This window comes from Parasteatoda tepidariorum, chromosome 4, assembly GCF_982258835.1.
Source record: "Parasteatoda tepidariorum strain Cologne lab strain chromosome 4, Ptep-v5.0, whole genome shotgun sequence".
Taxonomy (NCBI): Eukaryota; Metazoa; Arthropoda; class Arachnida; order Araneae; family Theridiidae; genus Parasteatoda; species Parasteatoda tepidariorum.
In genome coordinates this window covers 104,386,630-104,404,168 of record NC_141758.1, presented here as the reverse complement: position 1 = coordinate 104,404,168, position 17,539 = coordinate 104,386,630, and the positions used below count along the sequence as shown (strand labels likewise).

The 17,539-nt window shown below is 29.3% G+C and overlaps 1 protein-coding gene across 1 annotated transcript; it reads left to right on the top strand.

Moving 5' to 3' along the window:
• Positions 1–17,539, top strand: LOC107446240 (carboxypeptidase B). The gene is made up of 11 exons (XM_087161867.1): positions 1–85; positions 2,100–2,175; positions 3,970–4,106; positions 6,328–6,421; positions 7,403–7,504; positions 8,312–8,416; positions 9,475–9,585; positions 12,098–12,197; positions 13,782–13,984; positions 15,324–15,408; positions 17,312–17,539. The coding sequence occupies exons 1-11, from the start codon at positions 15–17 to the stop codon at positions 17,485–17,487; spliced, it is 1,260 nt and encodes a 419-aa protein (XP_087017993.1). The 5' UTR covers positions 1–14; the 3' UTR covers positions 17,488–17,539.

Genomic DNA, 17,539 nt, shown 5'->3' with positions numbered 1-17,539 from the left:
GCAGATTCTTCAAAATGAAGTCCTTCGCTTTTATCTTGCTTTGCTCCATATTTGCGGCGTCGACGGCTTATGTTGATTACTCTGGGTAAGTCAAAATACATTACGATATAATGTAAGATTAGGTGTAAATAATAATGAACGAACAAAATATATAATGATACATAATAATGATGATAAATAATAATGATACATAAAAATAATTAATAAAATAATAATGATACATAAAAATAATTAAAAAAATAATAATGAAATTAAAAAAATAATGATGAACATAATAAGTATTTCGCTTTTATCTTGCTCTTCTCCATTTTTTCGGCGTCGGCGGCTTATGTTGATTACTTTGAGTAAGTCAAAATACATTATTACATATAATGTTAGTTTAGGTGCAAATAATAATGAATATAATGTATAATGATGCATAATAATGATGATAAATAATAATGATACATAAAATGAAGTCTATCACCCTTATGTTGCTCTGTTCTATATTTACAGCGGCCACGGCTTATGTAGATAACTCCAGGTAAATAATATATAATGATATATAATACCAATGATACAAAGTAATGATACAAGGATACAACAAATTAATAATAAATAAAATGATAATTATCTATTCATAAGTTGAAGTCCTTTATGCTTTTTTCTCTGATCTATATTTATGGCTTCGGTGACTTATGTAGATAACTCTAAATTAAAATACATTACATTATAATGTTCGATTAAAAGCTAATAATAAACATAATATATAATGATACATAATAATAAGGATACGTGTAAATATACAAAATAATAAGGAACATAATAAAAATAATATATTCATAAAATGAAGTCTTGCGCGCTAATCTTGCTCTGCTATATATTTTCGGAGTTGATGGCTTATGTAGATTACTTTGATTAAATCAAAATACACTACAATATAATGTCAGTGCTAATAATAATGAACATAATATGTAATGATACATAATAATGGTGATATATGTATAATAACAGTACATAAAAATAATTAACGAAGTAATAAGGAGCATGATAATAATAATAATAAAGTCTTTCATATTTTTTTAATTCTGTTCTGGCTTCCTCGTCTTATGTTAATTACTCTGGGTAAGGCTAATTAATGAATGAAAATGATACATAATAATAAAATTAATTATAATATATTCTTAAAATGAAGTGTTTGGCATTTTTCATGCTTTATTCCATATTATGTGGCTTCGACGTCTTAAGTAGGTCACTCTGTGGAAGGCTAATAACATTACAATACAGTACTCCATTGATAATAAAATATAAATAAAAATCTTCGATAGTAAAATTAAATTTTAAGAACAATAATTTTCAAAATTGCAAAAGCAATGGAAATAATTTTATTTTTGTCAGATCTAATTTTGAAAATCCAGAACACGTTACTTCCGTGGAATGTAGAAAGGGTTTTAGGTGGCTATCGAAGTTAAATTACAAAAGCACTACGCCTTACTTAATACACTTTAAGTAAAAAAAAAAAAAAAATTATTTCCCTTTTCGTTGAGCATTATCTTAAAAACTATTTTTTCTTTTAAACTTTTCTTTGTAAAATTATTTTCTTGAAAAACAATTTAAAAAAATTGTAATTCAGTATTCTATCCCTTTTAGCTCATGTCTGTTAGTTCGTTGTATCAGAAAATTGTCAAGAATTTTTAAAATAAAAATAAAAAATTCTGCATGCTTTATTCTTATTTAAAAATGTTTCGGGTTGCAATATATTTTGGAATAAAAATAATAATGTTCTAATACTATATTTGAATGAATGTTTTAAGAAAACATTTGTCAAATGAATATTTTTAAATAACATTTTATTTTATAATTGTCATCTTCTCTTCAGAATTTTATTCCAATCTGTGTGCTCGCCTGAAGATCATGGATTATCAAAGTTTTTTTTTTGTAATCCACATAATTATAGATTTTAAAGTTATATTGTTATTTTACAGTTCATCCAAATCTCTTGTGTCAGCTAAATAAATTTTAGCAATGAAATTGAGCTGATATTCCTCATATTTTTTTATGAGTTTTTTTTTTAAAATTATGAATTGCAAAATTTTAACGCATGAATGTTTTTATTTTAGACACAAAGTTTTAACAGTTACACCAAAATCAGAGAAACACTTGGAATTATTGCACCAGTTCCGAGAACAACATTCAGTAAGTATTCCATGTTTTTTTTTTTTTCTTGAGTAAACATTTCACGTTTTCCACAATCTTTGTCGAAGCCTACGGTTTTTGCTCTTCAAACTAAAAATCTCAATTTCATTCGATAACCATCTTGTCAAGAAATTACATGATTTTTATAAAAACTTATATTTTAATATACTCTGTCCAGCTAGAACTGATAGTTGAATTAAACATAAAGATTTGCTACGTAACACCAACTTAGTTACTCTAGCAACAAAATTACTTGGGCTCACATTGGACCAATATTCACAAATCTTGACCCAGTAAGGGTTCAAAGGGCCCATTATGTTCCGATATTGGCCCAATATAGAATTGTCCAATTCACCTGATATTTTATAGTCACTTTACAACCAATATCGGCCATGTATACAATTGTAGAATTATTGAAAGCCACTCTGGGAAAAATATAGAGATAGATAGGCATCCAAATATTGATCCCTCTGTGCATGCTCTAATAAGACCCATATCGCGCCAAGTTTGAGCCCAACTGAGGCCAAGGTAAAATTATTCCTAGGGTACATTTACCGGTTTCTCGAAGAGTTGGCGGTTCCTTTCTTACTTAATATTGATGAGATTAGCTTTGTTTGTCATAACTTTGGCACCAACTAGCCAAAGGTAATGCCAAGAGTCTGGTGGTTTTGTTTACTTTCGCCATCAGTTCTCGTAGAACAGAGTGTAGTGTACGTTAACCACCTTTTATTTTTACTGAAAAATGTCGTTTCAAGAATAACATTAAACATTTACGGCAAACTATATAGAAAAAATAGTCTACATTAACGCTGATAGAAGATCATGGTAACTTTCATTTTATTCACTATGATGTGATGAGTGGTTCTTCAACTTTTTATTGCCCAATTTTAAAGTCATTTGCACTGTATGACGTAAGGGTCCCTTTGTTAGTATACTTGTTTATTAAACAGGTATCCGCACAATTAAGTGCCAAGAAAATACAAACAATACATTTTGCAATTTTTCATATACAGTTTTTTCATGTATTTTTTTAAACGCTAAATAAACGCCAGACATCACGCGGATTAAGCTATAACTCTTCAATGTATCACGGGTATGTTTTCAGTCAGTAGTGGACCCTGTTACTAAAATTCGTAACTAATTTCTAAATTTGATGAGTGTAATTTATCTTGTTTCTTAGAGAGAACATTCTTTTGTTTTTCTTTAATTGATTTTTAAAATTTTCAATCATTCTTAAGGCACACGTTATCTAATTAATACATCCTATGTTCATATTTTATTAAATACCATCACGTGAGTATATAACGTAGAATATTATTTATGGCAATCACTATTTCAATCAATGAAAAAGATTTCATTGATTCTATGCAAATTGATTATAATATTTTCCAACTTAAAAACCAACAAGAGTTTTTCAATGGCAGGAGAGTAAACAAAGTAAAATAGTGTATTGTAATTGCAAATGCCTCTGTAATCAATTTTACGAAAAGTTTTTCTCATATCATTAAATTTTGAGGAAAAAGTAATTACGTGCAAAAAATAAACGATATTTATGAGTTACACTTGGGGTTCCTTGCGTGAAAATAATTTTTTTGCTGATCTTATAACTTTCATAATTTTTTTTATTTATAAATTTTTCTTTACTTGTCATTGTTTGAAAACAATGCTTTAAGTTAAATTGATTTGAAAGCAACTAAGAGAATATTTCTTTCAAGTTGTAGTTTTTTTAAAGTTTTTTCTAGAAAAATAAAAAATTAGTTGCTTGTTTATTAGACAATTGTTGTTGATTTTTAGGTGGACTTATGGAACGAACCAAGTTTCGTGGATGCACCTGTAATGGTACGCCTGCGACCCGAATTGATTGAGCCAGTAGAAAAAACTTTGAAAGAGCATGGCTTAGAATATGACGTGGCGTTCTCTAATTTGCAAAGGTAATCAAATACCGGATGTTCAAAAATGACAGACGATTTTTAAAAAATTAATTTAGGAAAAGAAAAATGTGATGGACATGTATAATTTGCTGCGGTGTGATGGGAAGTTAGTGCATTTTATCTCAGTAGAACTCTAAAATAGTTAAGGAGTTTGTTAATAGATGGCGCTGTTAACTGAGAAACATTTCGAGGAAACAACGTGCTGCAACCTTAACTTTTAACTGTAATACTAGTTTACTTTCCATTAGGTACAGTTTTAATAATTTACTATAATTATAAGTAAATTAATTTTTAGCACAATGTACTCTCGATATCTCAAAGTTGAAGGGCGCTAAAAAAATGCCGCGATAGAGAGTTTTTGAGATAGCAAGTTCAGAACTAAATATGTTCCAAAAGGTAAAAAAATATATTCTAAAATATCACTCTAAGAAGTTGAGTTATGAAATATGTATAAGAATAACTTATATTAAATATGTATGTAATGATAGTCGACTATCGGTCGTAATACAGTAATGGTAATTTTGTTTTTAAAAGTAAGACGAAAATAGTGCATTAAATAGAAAAGAATTAGTGTACAATAGTTTTACATTGTGATTCTTCAGGAAAAAAATTCAATTTTTTTTTCGAAAAAAATTTGACATAACAAGGTTTTGAGAAGAAGCTCTTGGACATAGGAATTCAAATTAACATTAGATGAATAAGTATATAATGCCAATAAGAAAAATATTTTTTTGACATAATGAGGTTTTCGAGATGTCGAGATTATACTGTAATTAAGTTGTTTATGACAAAAATCTGCATGCTATTAATAATAAAGGAATTTTGGTCGACATATACACGGCATTGGACTAAGTAAGTAAAAGTGCTACTTTTATAGCGGTCAATGAAGGGTTCAGTTAAAATTGATAGGCGCTGATAAAAATATTCCAGTGGGACTGCTCATTCATAAATAAAACATTGTTTTATAATTTGTGTTCGTAGTGCCATCTCTTATCGACATTCGCAATTAATTTTAAAGTCTGATGAGAATTAATCTTTTTTCTTAAACAGAATGTAAATAAACGTATTTATTATTCCTTGCTAATTTTCTTTAATTGTGTTTTTCAAGTTATCACTCATTTTCGGCAGATACTATTTCATTAATATACTCCGATAATATACTTCATTAATATACTCCGATAGCAATATTTAATACAATATTGCTTTAATTTTGAATATATAAAGTAAAATATTATTTATAGTTAACAGTATTTCAATCAATGGGGAAGACTTAAATTTTTTTTCTTATTGCTGCTTAGGTGTGACTAATTAGCTTAATTTTTTTCATTTATTTTGTTAATAATGCAAAAAGTTTAAAATTTTACGAAATTTTTTCAGAAGCGTTCAATTGATGTTCCAAAATTGGGTATTTTCTTAATAATAAAGAGAATAAAAAATTTTTTGAAATTTACAAAATAGTAATTTTAATCTGAAATTTTAAATTTGGAATAAAAACCAAACCAACAATTTTCATGTTTCAATAATCATTTCAAGACCTGATCAATATTGGAAAAAGAATTTACACCAATAGTTTGAAAGAAAATCTTTTGGAGTGATGCGATTCAAAATTTTTATACGTTTCAATGCTATATATTTCTGAATTATAGAGGGTTTTGCACATTGTCACACAAAATAAAGATTTTTTTTAAATAAAAGTTGATTTTATGAAAATTACTCTATGACATAGCCCAAGTCAAAATTTTTGATGGTTTTCCTTTGATAGACCAACATAATCTTGATGGTAGCCATCAATAATTCCATCATGAACCATTACATTTTTGATGGAAACCAACATAAGTAACCATCACCTCAATGTAGAAATTCAGACTGATTTATGAAGGTCCAACGTAAAAAAACCGAATTGTTTTGATGATATATTCCTCAGAACCAACAAGAATTCTCCTTAACGTATGGTTGGAACCATCACTGATCATCATGGATTGTTGGTCCTTGAGAATCAAACTTCTATTGATGATTAACAATCATAGTATTAACGAATCATTTTATATCATGGAATGATGGAAGTTTGTTGGTATATAAAAAAACCATGGACACATAATGGAAAATTTTGGATGATTGTGACCATCAAATGAAGTTGGACCATCATGAATCGCACTGAAACAAGACCATCAGGAATTTTGACTTGGGACTCTTTTAATTAAAACAATTATTTATATTCCAGTGCAATAGAAGCAGAGAGAGCTCAACATTCACCGATGGATTTAAGCAACGCATCAGCACCCTACAATTTTGGTAAATACCACAGATATGAAGCGGTAAGGACCTTTAAAACATTACCAATTTTATTTTAAATATTCAGCTGTTCTTGTATGATAAATTCCAGATATCATGAAAGTACCCCAGCCGAGAAAGTTACCAGAAATTTGTGTACAATATTAATGTTTGATTAAACTGATATCGGCCTGACATTGAATCGCATTTTTTAACATTTAACGCGGATATAATGTGCAGGATAATAAGGAAATCTTTTTGTAAGAGAAATATTTTTAGACTTAAGCACGATTTGTAAAATATTATTTTGAATTTTTTGACATCACAAAAACTATTTGACTTCTTTGAACTATATTGTAAAATACTCTAAGTTCAAAGTTGGTTTTGGCTGTAGTGCACTGAGAGCTGGCATATGACTGGAACGGTAAAACGGCTTTAGTGGTTGATATCAGACATATGACTGGAACGAAGAAACAGCTTTGGTGACTTATTTCGGACACATGACTGGAAGGGTAACAAAGTTTTTGGTCAGATTTCAGACGTACAACTCAGCTGTATGCCAACTCGCATCTACTGAAGGACAAAAGTTTTGAAGTCGAAAGTATAATTTAGATGAGCGGTGGTGAATGAGTAACCAGTTTATCATGATTAATTTACAGAGTAGGTCACAGCATTGTTAATAATGAGTCGTTGGCATCTTTGAAATTAAAACTGTAAACACATTTGCGGCTTCAAAAAATACATTTTTCTAACTTTATTGAAGCACATGCATAAACAGTTTTTTATACATTATGTATGCAAAATAGCTTAATAATCAATGCAACCAAGCAGAGTCTATGCCTAAAAAATTGTTTAAAAAAATGCAACACGAAAATTAAGTATATTAACAATTATACAATGAAGCAGCATTAATTTTTTTGGTAGATGTACTAACGCGAGTAATTAAGGTTTACTAAAAAACTTTTGTTAATTAAATCGTTGTAAATTCGAATTATTTGCCATTTTATGATTTTGAAACATTTTAGGTAGTTCAATTACTGAAAGATTTGAGTTCTAAATATTCGAGAATTGCAACATTGGAAATGATTGGAAAAAGTTACGAAAATAGACCTCTGTACAACATGAGGGTAAGCATCATACAAAATTTTTTTTTCAAGCATTCTATAAAAAAATAGTTATGTATTTTAGTGTAAACGCTAAATTGAACTGATTTAAAGAAAGTATCATAGCGAAATTTGAAAAAAAATCTTTTCTTTTCTTTCTTTTTTGACATTAAATAAATTTAAGTACATTGTGAGTACATTAAGCTCATTGCAAAGTTCTTTGTGAATTAAGTACATTGTAAATAAGACTTAAGTTGAGAATTTTGAATTAATATGCATATTAGCAGAGTAAACATCAGCAACTGTGTTTATTATTTCGACAAGAAAGTGTATTTTTTATTTGCCACTCAATAATTCCTTAAATTATCATGTGATTTAGTTATGTGGCGAATGGAATTATTGCCAAACAAAAATTAAAAAATAATGCAACCCTAGAGCAGAACGACCCATTGATCAGAATGTCCTTTTTAGAGTATGAAAATAAAAGTTATTTATTTATTTACTTTTTTTTTTGAAAAAAGTGTCGTTTCTGAGAAAGCAAAATGCTCAGCACTTATTTAAACCTTTGAAAGACAAACTAATATGAATAATGATTTTATGTATAATTGCAAATTTAACGGCAAATTTTTAACATATGCGTTTTGCATTATTGGCGTCATTTTTTACTTCGGTAATAATAATTGACTAATTAATTATTTGAGAAAATTGTTTGTTTAATCAATGCACATGTTTTTTTTATCAGGCATAAAATCTCTTAGAAATATACGAAAAACTTATGGTAAACTTCAATGACATTTTCTCTAAAATTAATTTTACTGATTTAAATTTTAGATCAGTTCTGGTGGTAGTTCTTCCAAACCTGCAATTTTAATGGAATGCGGTATTCATGCCAGAGAATGGGCATCAGTAGCTACTGGGGCTTACATGGTCAACAAAGTAAGTCCAATTATTCTCCATTTTTAAAAATAAAATTTTTAAAAAAATGTTAAATTCTAATATTTATTCACTTCAAACATCATCAAAACGGTAACTCAATCTATAGCGCTAAAAAAATGAAACCACCCTGGAAAACGTTTGATCTGAGGAACAAATCTTCACGTTCTAGACTCAACTTCTATGGTTCGAAGGAGTGGCCTCAAATATGTTAATTAATCATTGCAGACGATATTTTAAACTACTAACTAAAACACTAAAACGTACTTCCTCTAAATAAACTTACCTATTTTTCACGAATTTGGTTTTCTGCCCCCCCCCCCAAATGTAGGTGGTCGCGACAATCTAGAAATTGTAGCCCTAAGGGTTCAGTCAGAAGTGCGGATGAAAGTTTGAACTCCCAATTGATGTTAATTCTACTTTTCGTGTATTTACCTACATCTCTAGAAGTTTTCAGTTGAATTGAATATTTCTGCACTGAATTATGAAATTTGTCTATTCAAAAATAACTGCATGCAAAATAATAGCTTTTAGCAAATATTTATTACTTTTTACTATTTTATTTAACAACAGTAATTGCATAAATTTTTTTATATCATTTTGGAAATCGTAATTTTACATAACAAAACACGGAATGTGAGCGAAATCGGTCAAATAGTTTCTGAGAAATAGCTTTTGTAATCTAAATTTTGAATACTTGAAAAATTACTGCAACGCTGCATTATCTGGAATCATAAAAATGCACAAAAACTCTAAATTATTCGTTGCTTTTCATAATTTTCCTCTAGGTGGAAAAATGTTGCTAAATGGGTAATTCTTAAACTGAGATTAATTACTTCTAAAATATTTAAATAACTTGCCCTTTCTAAAGCCTAGATAAATCTTAACCCTAACGTAGTACATATAATTCTGCCTAGAGTCTAAGAGGCTTTCCCATTTTAATTAGCGAAAGAGCTGTAAGGAACACAAACCATTCTAATATTTTGAAGAAAATGTTGAATTCTTCCCATTTTTAAAAACTGAGATATTGATGCACTTATGTTTTTGTTTGTTTTATGCAGATTATCACTTCCTATGGGTCAGATCCAGAAATTACTGCTCTAGTTGACAAATACGAAATCAACATAATTGTTGAAATGAATCCTGATGGTTATGCCCACACATGGGCTCGGGTAAGTTAATCAACCTTGTGAAACAATATGTACAATAAGTAAGTTTTAATCACCTTTATAAAACAATGTGTACAATGAGTAAATTTTAATCTCATAAAACAATATGTACAATAAGTAAGTTTTAATCACCTTTATAAAACAATGTGTACAATGAGTAAATTTTAATCTCATAAAACAATATGTACAATAAGTAAGTTTTAATCACCTTTATAAAACAATGTGTACAATGAGTAAATTTTAATCTCATAAAACAATATGTACAATAAGTAAGTTTCAATCACCTTTATAAAACAATGTGTACAATGAGTAAATTTTAATCTCATGAAACAATATGTACAATAAGTAAGTTTTAATCACCTTTATAAAACAATGTGTACAATGAGTAAATTTTAATCTCATAAAACAATATGTACAATAAAAAAGTTTTAATCACCTTTATAAAACAATGTATACAATGAGTAAATTTTAATCTCATAAAACAATATGTACAATAAGTAAGTTTCAATCACCTTTATAAAACAATGTGTACAATGAGTAAATTTTAATCTCATAAAACAATATGTACAATAAGTAAGTTTTAATCACCTTTATAAAACAATGTGTACAATGAGTGAATTTTAATCTCATAAAACAATATGTACAATAAGTAAGTTTCAATCACCTTTATAAAACAATGTGTACAATGACTAAATTTTAATCTCATAAAACAATATGTACAATAAGTAAGTTTTAATCACCTTTATAAAACAATGTGTACAATGAGTAAATTTTAATCTCATAAAACAATATGTACAATAAGTAAGTTTTAATCACCTTTATAAAACAATGTGTACAATGAGTAAATTTTAATCTCATAAAACAATATGTACAATAAGTAAGTTTTAATCAACCTCATGAAACTATACATACAATAAGTAAGTTTCGATCAGCTCTTCTTAAAATAAAACGTACAATGAATAAGTTTTAATCAACCTAATAGAACGCTATGAAGTATATGTCCTTGATTATGAATATATGCTTTTAGAAAAATTGAAATTAATTATTTTTTTTCTTTATGTTCGAGTTTTCTTTTTATTATGATACGAAACAAAAACATACTTTTTTATTTGTGACAATTACCTGCTGACGTCTGAAGCACGATGTTAGTGACAAAAATATGATGTTCGTGACATGCATTTCTAGTGTTGGTTAACATGGCAGAATTTTAGTCGTTTCTAATCTTTTAAATGATTGAAAGGCTTGAGTCATTAGAATGATAAGTCGCATTTTGAATTTTTTTCATTTTATTTTAGTGTCGTTTGGATTCAGCGATTTCAATGTATTTATTATGTAGTCAGTTGCGCTGATGTGTGGTTGTTTGGTGGTAATTACAGACATTTTCTAAATACCAAACTTGAAACGATATTAAGGATCAGATTTATTTATAAACCTCATGTTTGGAGAGAAAGTTGTTTATTGCTATATTGGTCTAAGTCCTTCAAAGGTTCGCAAAAATGACCATGCGGAATACTGGTTCTAAAAAGTGATAAAAATTGCTCTTCTAATTGCTCAGCTAATTCAAGCTTATGTACCATTCAAATTTGCCTAGACTGAGCTAAAAAACATAAATTGTTTCCATACATAATAACTCTCTATTTAATTTTCTTACTAAAATAATCCAAACCATTTGTAAAAATTCGAAATCAGATTTAAAAGAATTTCTCTGTCATTAAATACACATTCAATAGGTTTAAAGAATAATTTGACAAAGATAACCTTAAAATTTTTTATCATTCTTACTTCACATATCTTGTGCTAAATTACATTCGCTAAAAATTTAATTCAGTTTGATGTATCTTCCTTCATTTTAAAAATGAAAAAATTTATACCTTACATGTTTGCGCATGCACATTACGACATGGCCGCTATAAAATATGTGGTATCTATATCTTATCGGTTACATAAATTGTAGACGATTTAAAAGATCAGTTAAAGAAAATAGACATACACGGAGTTAAGGAAGCCAGAATTTATATTCACGACATTTACTTGATCAGTGGAAAAAGTTTTTCAAGAGCTTTTCTACTACAGACTGGAGAAAAAAAAACTTTAGAGCAGAGTTTTATAATAACCAACCTTTGAAACCAATGTGCTGCTGTTTGTGGACAAAATTAACAGATACCATTATAATTATTTCCATTAGAACATGCAGCAGAAAACTTTGTTCCTAGTCAGCAACGCCATCTGATGGCGAACTTTGCAATGAATTTCGTGAATATGGCTTGAGAGCGTACCCAGGTTCATTCTCGAAACTCAGTAAACCGTACACTCTTATCTCTACCTGTTTTTCTTTAATTATTGGTGATCGAGTACTTCATATTTAATGAAAAAATGAGCAAAAATGTTTTTTTATTAACAATTTATAAATATAATTTCCTAAATGTATGTTTATTTGATCTTTATCATTATTTTTTTCAGTAGTTCAGTATTTCTCACGAGAGAAATGTAACATTATTTCCTTCATTTTTGACAGGATCGTATGTGGAGGAAGACTCGATCTAAGAGTCAAAATGATTGGCTCGGTGTTTGCCTAGGAACAGATGCAAACAGAAATTTCGATATTGACTTCGGCGGTAAATATCTTACACTTTGGAAATTCAAAAAGAGTATTTTATTTAACCCTTAATAAGACTATAAGAACTATACTTTTAAACAAATAAATTTTATTATTTTAAATTTTATTAATTTTTCTAAAAGGAATCTATTTTGCCTCCCCTATCATTTGTTGTCAGCAGATAACTTCAGAAAATACAATATATAAACATATATATATATATATATATATATATATATATATATATATGTAAATGCCTTGGTTACCATAATGTGATGATGTTGGTTATCATCAACTAATTCAATCAACCATATGATCAATAACAATAACAATAATATTTATTCCTCAATAATAACATGAGTCACATAGACTCTAACCACTTAGGTTCGAACCACACAGGTTTCAAGTTTTACCTACAAACAACCAGTTTCACTTACAAACTACATCAACTGACTAACTCTTCATTTACATCGAGAAAGTTCGTTGCTTTTTGTTAAGGAGAGCGACATCTGGCGTACTAACAGAGAGGCTGTAGTCTCGCATATTATATATATATATATATATATATATATATATATATATATATATATATATATATATATATATATATATATATATAGTACCATCTGTTTTAATATTTTGCAATCTGGCATTCTTATTACGAAAATATTTTAAATTATTCTTGAAAGATTCCGGTACCTGTTTGTTCATTTGAATTCACGACTCACTTTATAGATTTTGTTTTGTGTTTTGTTCTGTATTTTCGTTCTATTTTTTACATTTATTTACATTTATATTTACATTCATGTATATTTATATTTACTCTACATTCCTATTTTTACATTTTCTTTTCTATTTTTTACTAATATGTATGTTTTATTTGATAAATATTTTTTACTTAATGTGTTTTATTTTATTTTCATTTCTTTAGTGCTCCTCACTATATTGTACTGATATATTTTGCTTTGGCTATGTTTATACAATATTAGAAAGCACTCCTTTGGCGGATATGATCGTGTGAGCTGATGGAGAGATTACATATTTTCATTAATTTGTTTTCTGGTTTCGTAACATAAATACATATATACATAAAATGTTTTTTGGAAAGACTTTCAAAAATATTTTAATTTTTCTTGTTTTTTTTCTTTAATCTTTGTTATTTTCCCTGTTTTCTCTACATTTTTAACTTTGAATAATTATTTGCAAATTACTGCAGAAACAGACTCCGTACGCTACAACACATAAAAATAAATTTTGACCTTTCAATTGACAGAAGCTTTTATTAAAATATTGATTGTGTCGGAGTACCATAAAGATCTTTTTTTTTCTTCAAATGACAGCAAAAATATTATTTTTATGATAGAAAACACCAAAAAAAAATTTTTTTGTGACCTGCCAATTGACAGGAGCTTGTCTGTGTCCAGATACCTTAAATAATTATTTTATCTATCAATTGTTAGGAGCTTTTTCAAAGAAAGGTGTCACTATTTCCCATATATTTGCGTATAAAATGCGTATAAAATTCAGATTTCAGTTTTGACAAGAATTTTAAAAGTTTATACTCAAGTATCCCTCTTAGCTAATTTTGTAAATTTATTTTCAGGAGTTGGAACCAGTAAAAGACCCTGTGACGAAACATACCATGGCGACAAGCCATTCTCTGAAAGTGAAGCGCGCGCCTTGAGAGATATTATGGTCGCCAAGAAGAACCGCCTAAAGGCATATATTGCAATACACGCATTCTCTCAATTGTGGATGACACCATATGGAATAAGAAAAACACTTCCTCCCAACTACAGTGAATTGGTATTTTAAATTTTTTATTCTATGTCTCTACAGTCTTTAAAAAAAGTTATATTTCATGGATTTATTCTGTTTTCCTAACTTTAAAAAGACTTTTAAAGCTTTTTAAAGACAAATTTCAAAAAAAAAACTAGACAATTTAAAAAACTATTTTTTTTATTGGAAATATTTCATTTAAAAATCAGACATTATTCGCTAGTGTTCTTTTTCTTTGGAAAATACCTTATTTGAAAATTTGAAAGTGTAAGTTACTGTTTAATTCCGTTAGAAAACATCTTAATTTAAAACTTGGCATTTTAAATCAATATTTGATTTTCATTGGTAAGCATCTTACGTGAAAGGAATTTCATTTTCAGTGAGAAAGAATATTAATTTATACAATCGAGCTTTTAAGAGGACGCCACAACATGGAAGAAACTTTTTGTCGCAAATTCTTGTTCACCTCCATTACTAATTTAAAGTTCAAAAGAAAAAAAAGTATCGACCAGCCATCGCTGGGATTCCAACCCGGTTCACCTCTTTGGAAGGCGAACGATCTATACCACGAACTTACCCAGCCTTGGTAAGATTCAGATGTGGTGTCTTGAAATGCATGGAATTTAAGAATGGGGAAAAGATTCGTTCTCCTTACTCCTCTTCTCTTCTCGCTAGTCCTGCTCACCTTCTTAATTTGTTGAGAACCTCCTGAAGGCATCTGTTGGTAGAGGAGAAGACTTTTGATGTTCTTAGTCAACATTGTCTTTTGGACCTGGTGTAAGCTTACATACACCAAGGTGTTGAGTAATAACAGCAACAAACTATCTCGGAACAAAATAGTGTGGTGCTGTAATCTGGTGTGCAGATTGAACACGATTCCCGGCATAAAAATTTGCTTTAACAATTTTGGCAAGTTACTTTTGAGCATGGTAACCCGGAAATATCAGGGGCACGAGAAATAGAAGGCGAAACTTCACCCCGTCACTTTGGCGATAACGAGGAAGGGGTTAATTACTTTACATGACTACCTTCAAAGAAACAAAGTTTTCAGACTAAGTAAAACTAAGCTTTGGGCTATATCGTAAAGGGTCCATAATGAGCTAGGCACATGTCCTAAGCTTGGAGAAAAGAAGAAAAAAAACTAAGTAAAACTATGGTTCTTTTCTCACGATTTTCTACCCAATAAGCGCATTGAAATGCAAAAATTTAACTTTGCAGTCGGGTGCGCATCAGCATGCACGAAAATTCAGTTTCGTGACCAAACCACTTTTCATAATCGAGTAAACGTAGTGTCAACCATAACCCTAGGTCAAAACACTAGTGTAATTATGGAATGCGAAAATAAAAAAGGAAATTTTTCTTTCAGACTCGAGTTGGACAAGCTGGTGTGAATGCTCTTGGAAGGAGGTACGGGACTCGGTACAGACTTGGAAGCATTTCTAATATTATTTGTAAGTATATATAATCTGGAACACGAGAACAAATTTATTCCAATAGCTTAAGAAAAATGGAACTCTGTGTAAACTTAGTAACACTGTTTTAATCACTTGCGCAAAATTTTTAACACGGAAATAACTTTTACCTCTAACAAAATGAGCGATACGGAACTCTGGCAGAAATTCAGAACTCAATTTTGATGCGGTAACATTGCTAACATTTTTTGCAAACATGTAATTTAGAACAAGGAAATAATTTCTTTCCCTCCCAAAACTTTGAGTTATATGGTAATCAAAAAGAAACACGGAACTCAGTAAAATTACTATCATTACTAGTACGAAATTTGGAACATTTGGAATTTGGATTTCCGTCTTCCGTTAACTTGCATTATTTCAAATTAGGTATTGGCTGCTAACATTGCTAACATTATTCCCAGGTACACAATTTGGAATAAAGAATTAATTATTTTTGTTCCAATAACTTGCTTTATATGGAGCTCAAAAAGAAATACGGAGCTTAATATAGTCTCGGTAGCATTGCTAACATTCTTTGTAAGTATATAATTTGGTATAAAGAAATAATTTTTTTCTCTCAAGAACTTGCGTTTGTATCGACTCCGTAGCATTATTAAAATTTTTTCTAATCATATATAAGTTGGGCTACAGAAATGGCTTTTTTCCTTCCAATTTCTTGAACTATCTAGATACAATAACTTTGACTTAAACTGTAAAAATTAAAAAAACAACAACATAGAGCAACTTTTGTTTGTTCTATGTTTTTATTTGCATGTTTAAGTTGTTTCTTTTGCTTTATTTATATCTAGAGGGACCGTGGTTTACCCAGTGGTTAGAGAATCAGGCTCCAGTAAGGAGGGCTTGGGGTTTGATCCTCAAGTCCATTAAATTCATGCGGAATTCTAAGTTCACCGAGTTCACAAGAAGTTGTGACTTATGAAAATTAAAAAATCTATTGTCCGTCGCTGAGCAGCACCAGGGGTACAAGGATCTGAAGAAAATTTCCTTCCCCTTCAGATCTATGTCTAAATTGGGGGAGTGATCTCCTGAACTGTGATGACATGTATTCAGATCATCTTTAGGGATGTTTCCCCGACCGTCATCAATAACCCATTGTGCAGCTCTAGTGTGCCGTAAACAGTGTTGTGTTGTTAGGTATAGTTTTTTTTTGTTTGGTAATGTTTTTGTTGTATTATGCCTTGAGAGTTCAATCAGATTAAATTAGTCAAATATATATATATATATATATATCTGTTACGCTTTGAAAGCCTAAACATTGTAAGTTCGTAGTGTGGCCGGTGCTTGTTGAAAAAGATACAGGAAAATGCAGGAATCATAATATAATTTTATTAAAGTAAGGGCCAGAGCCCCAGAATGACAATCTTACATGCTGGTGGATAGGTAGAGAATAGCACATTTGACTTTGGAAAGAGGGTTTTTATATCTTTCTGGACAATATATTTAAATGTTAATAGGTCTCAGTAGCGTGGGACTTATCAATTTCCCAAGCTACTAAAGCCACATCATCACATTTTTTGAGATAATTAGATCAATATTATTACTTTCTTGTGGGAAAGGTTTTTAAACGTTTGCGCGTTAGATACAAGCACTATTTATGGATTAGATTTAATATATAATTGTTTTAACATTACATAATATATATATATATATATATATATATATATATATATATATATATATATATATATATATATATATATATATTCTTTTTTGTTAAGTAGCCAATGATTGCAAAGATTGTATCAATCTCTCTTTACACTTTTAATTTTCCTGGGATTATCTAAGATCTGTGTGAAAAATATGGTCTGAAAATTGATGCACTAAAAACATTTACTACTTGAAGTGTAAAACTATTTTGTGATTTGCTTAATATAAATTTCAGATCCAGCTGCAGGATCATCGGCTGATTACGTTTATGAGAAGTTGGGAGTCAAAATATCTTTCGCTCTTGAGTTGCGTGACACAGGTAGATTCGGATTCATGTTACCTGAGAATCAAATCTTGCCCACCTGCGAAGAGACATGGGACGGTATCAAGGCTGCAATTCAAGCTCTGTGATTCCTTTGATACGTTGTTTATTACACTTAAATAAAACATTTTATGGGACAAA

What these genes read in the sequence shown, in the direction of transcription:
- LOC107446240 (XM_087161867.1), top strand. Translation starts at nt 15, where the DNA reads ATGAAGTCCTTCGCTTTTATCTTGCTTTGCTCCATATTTGCGGCGTCG. An exon ending in GCGTTCTCTAATTTGCAAAG is followed by an intron (nt 4,107 to 6,327) that starts GTAATCAAATAC and finishes TTTATATTCCAG; the next exon opens with TGCAATAGAAGCAGAGAGAG. An exon ending in AAGCATTTCTAATATTATTT is followed by an intron (nt 15,409 to 17,311) that starts GTAAGTATATAT and finishes TATAAATTTCAG; the next exon opens with ATCCAGCTGCAGGATCATCG.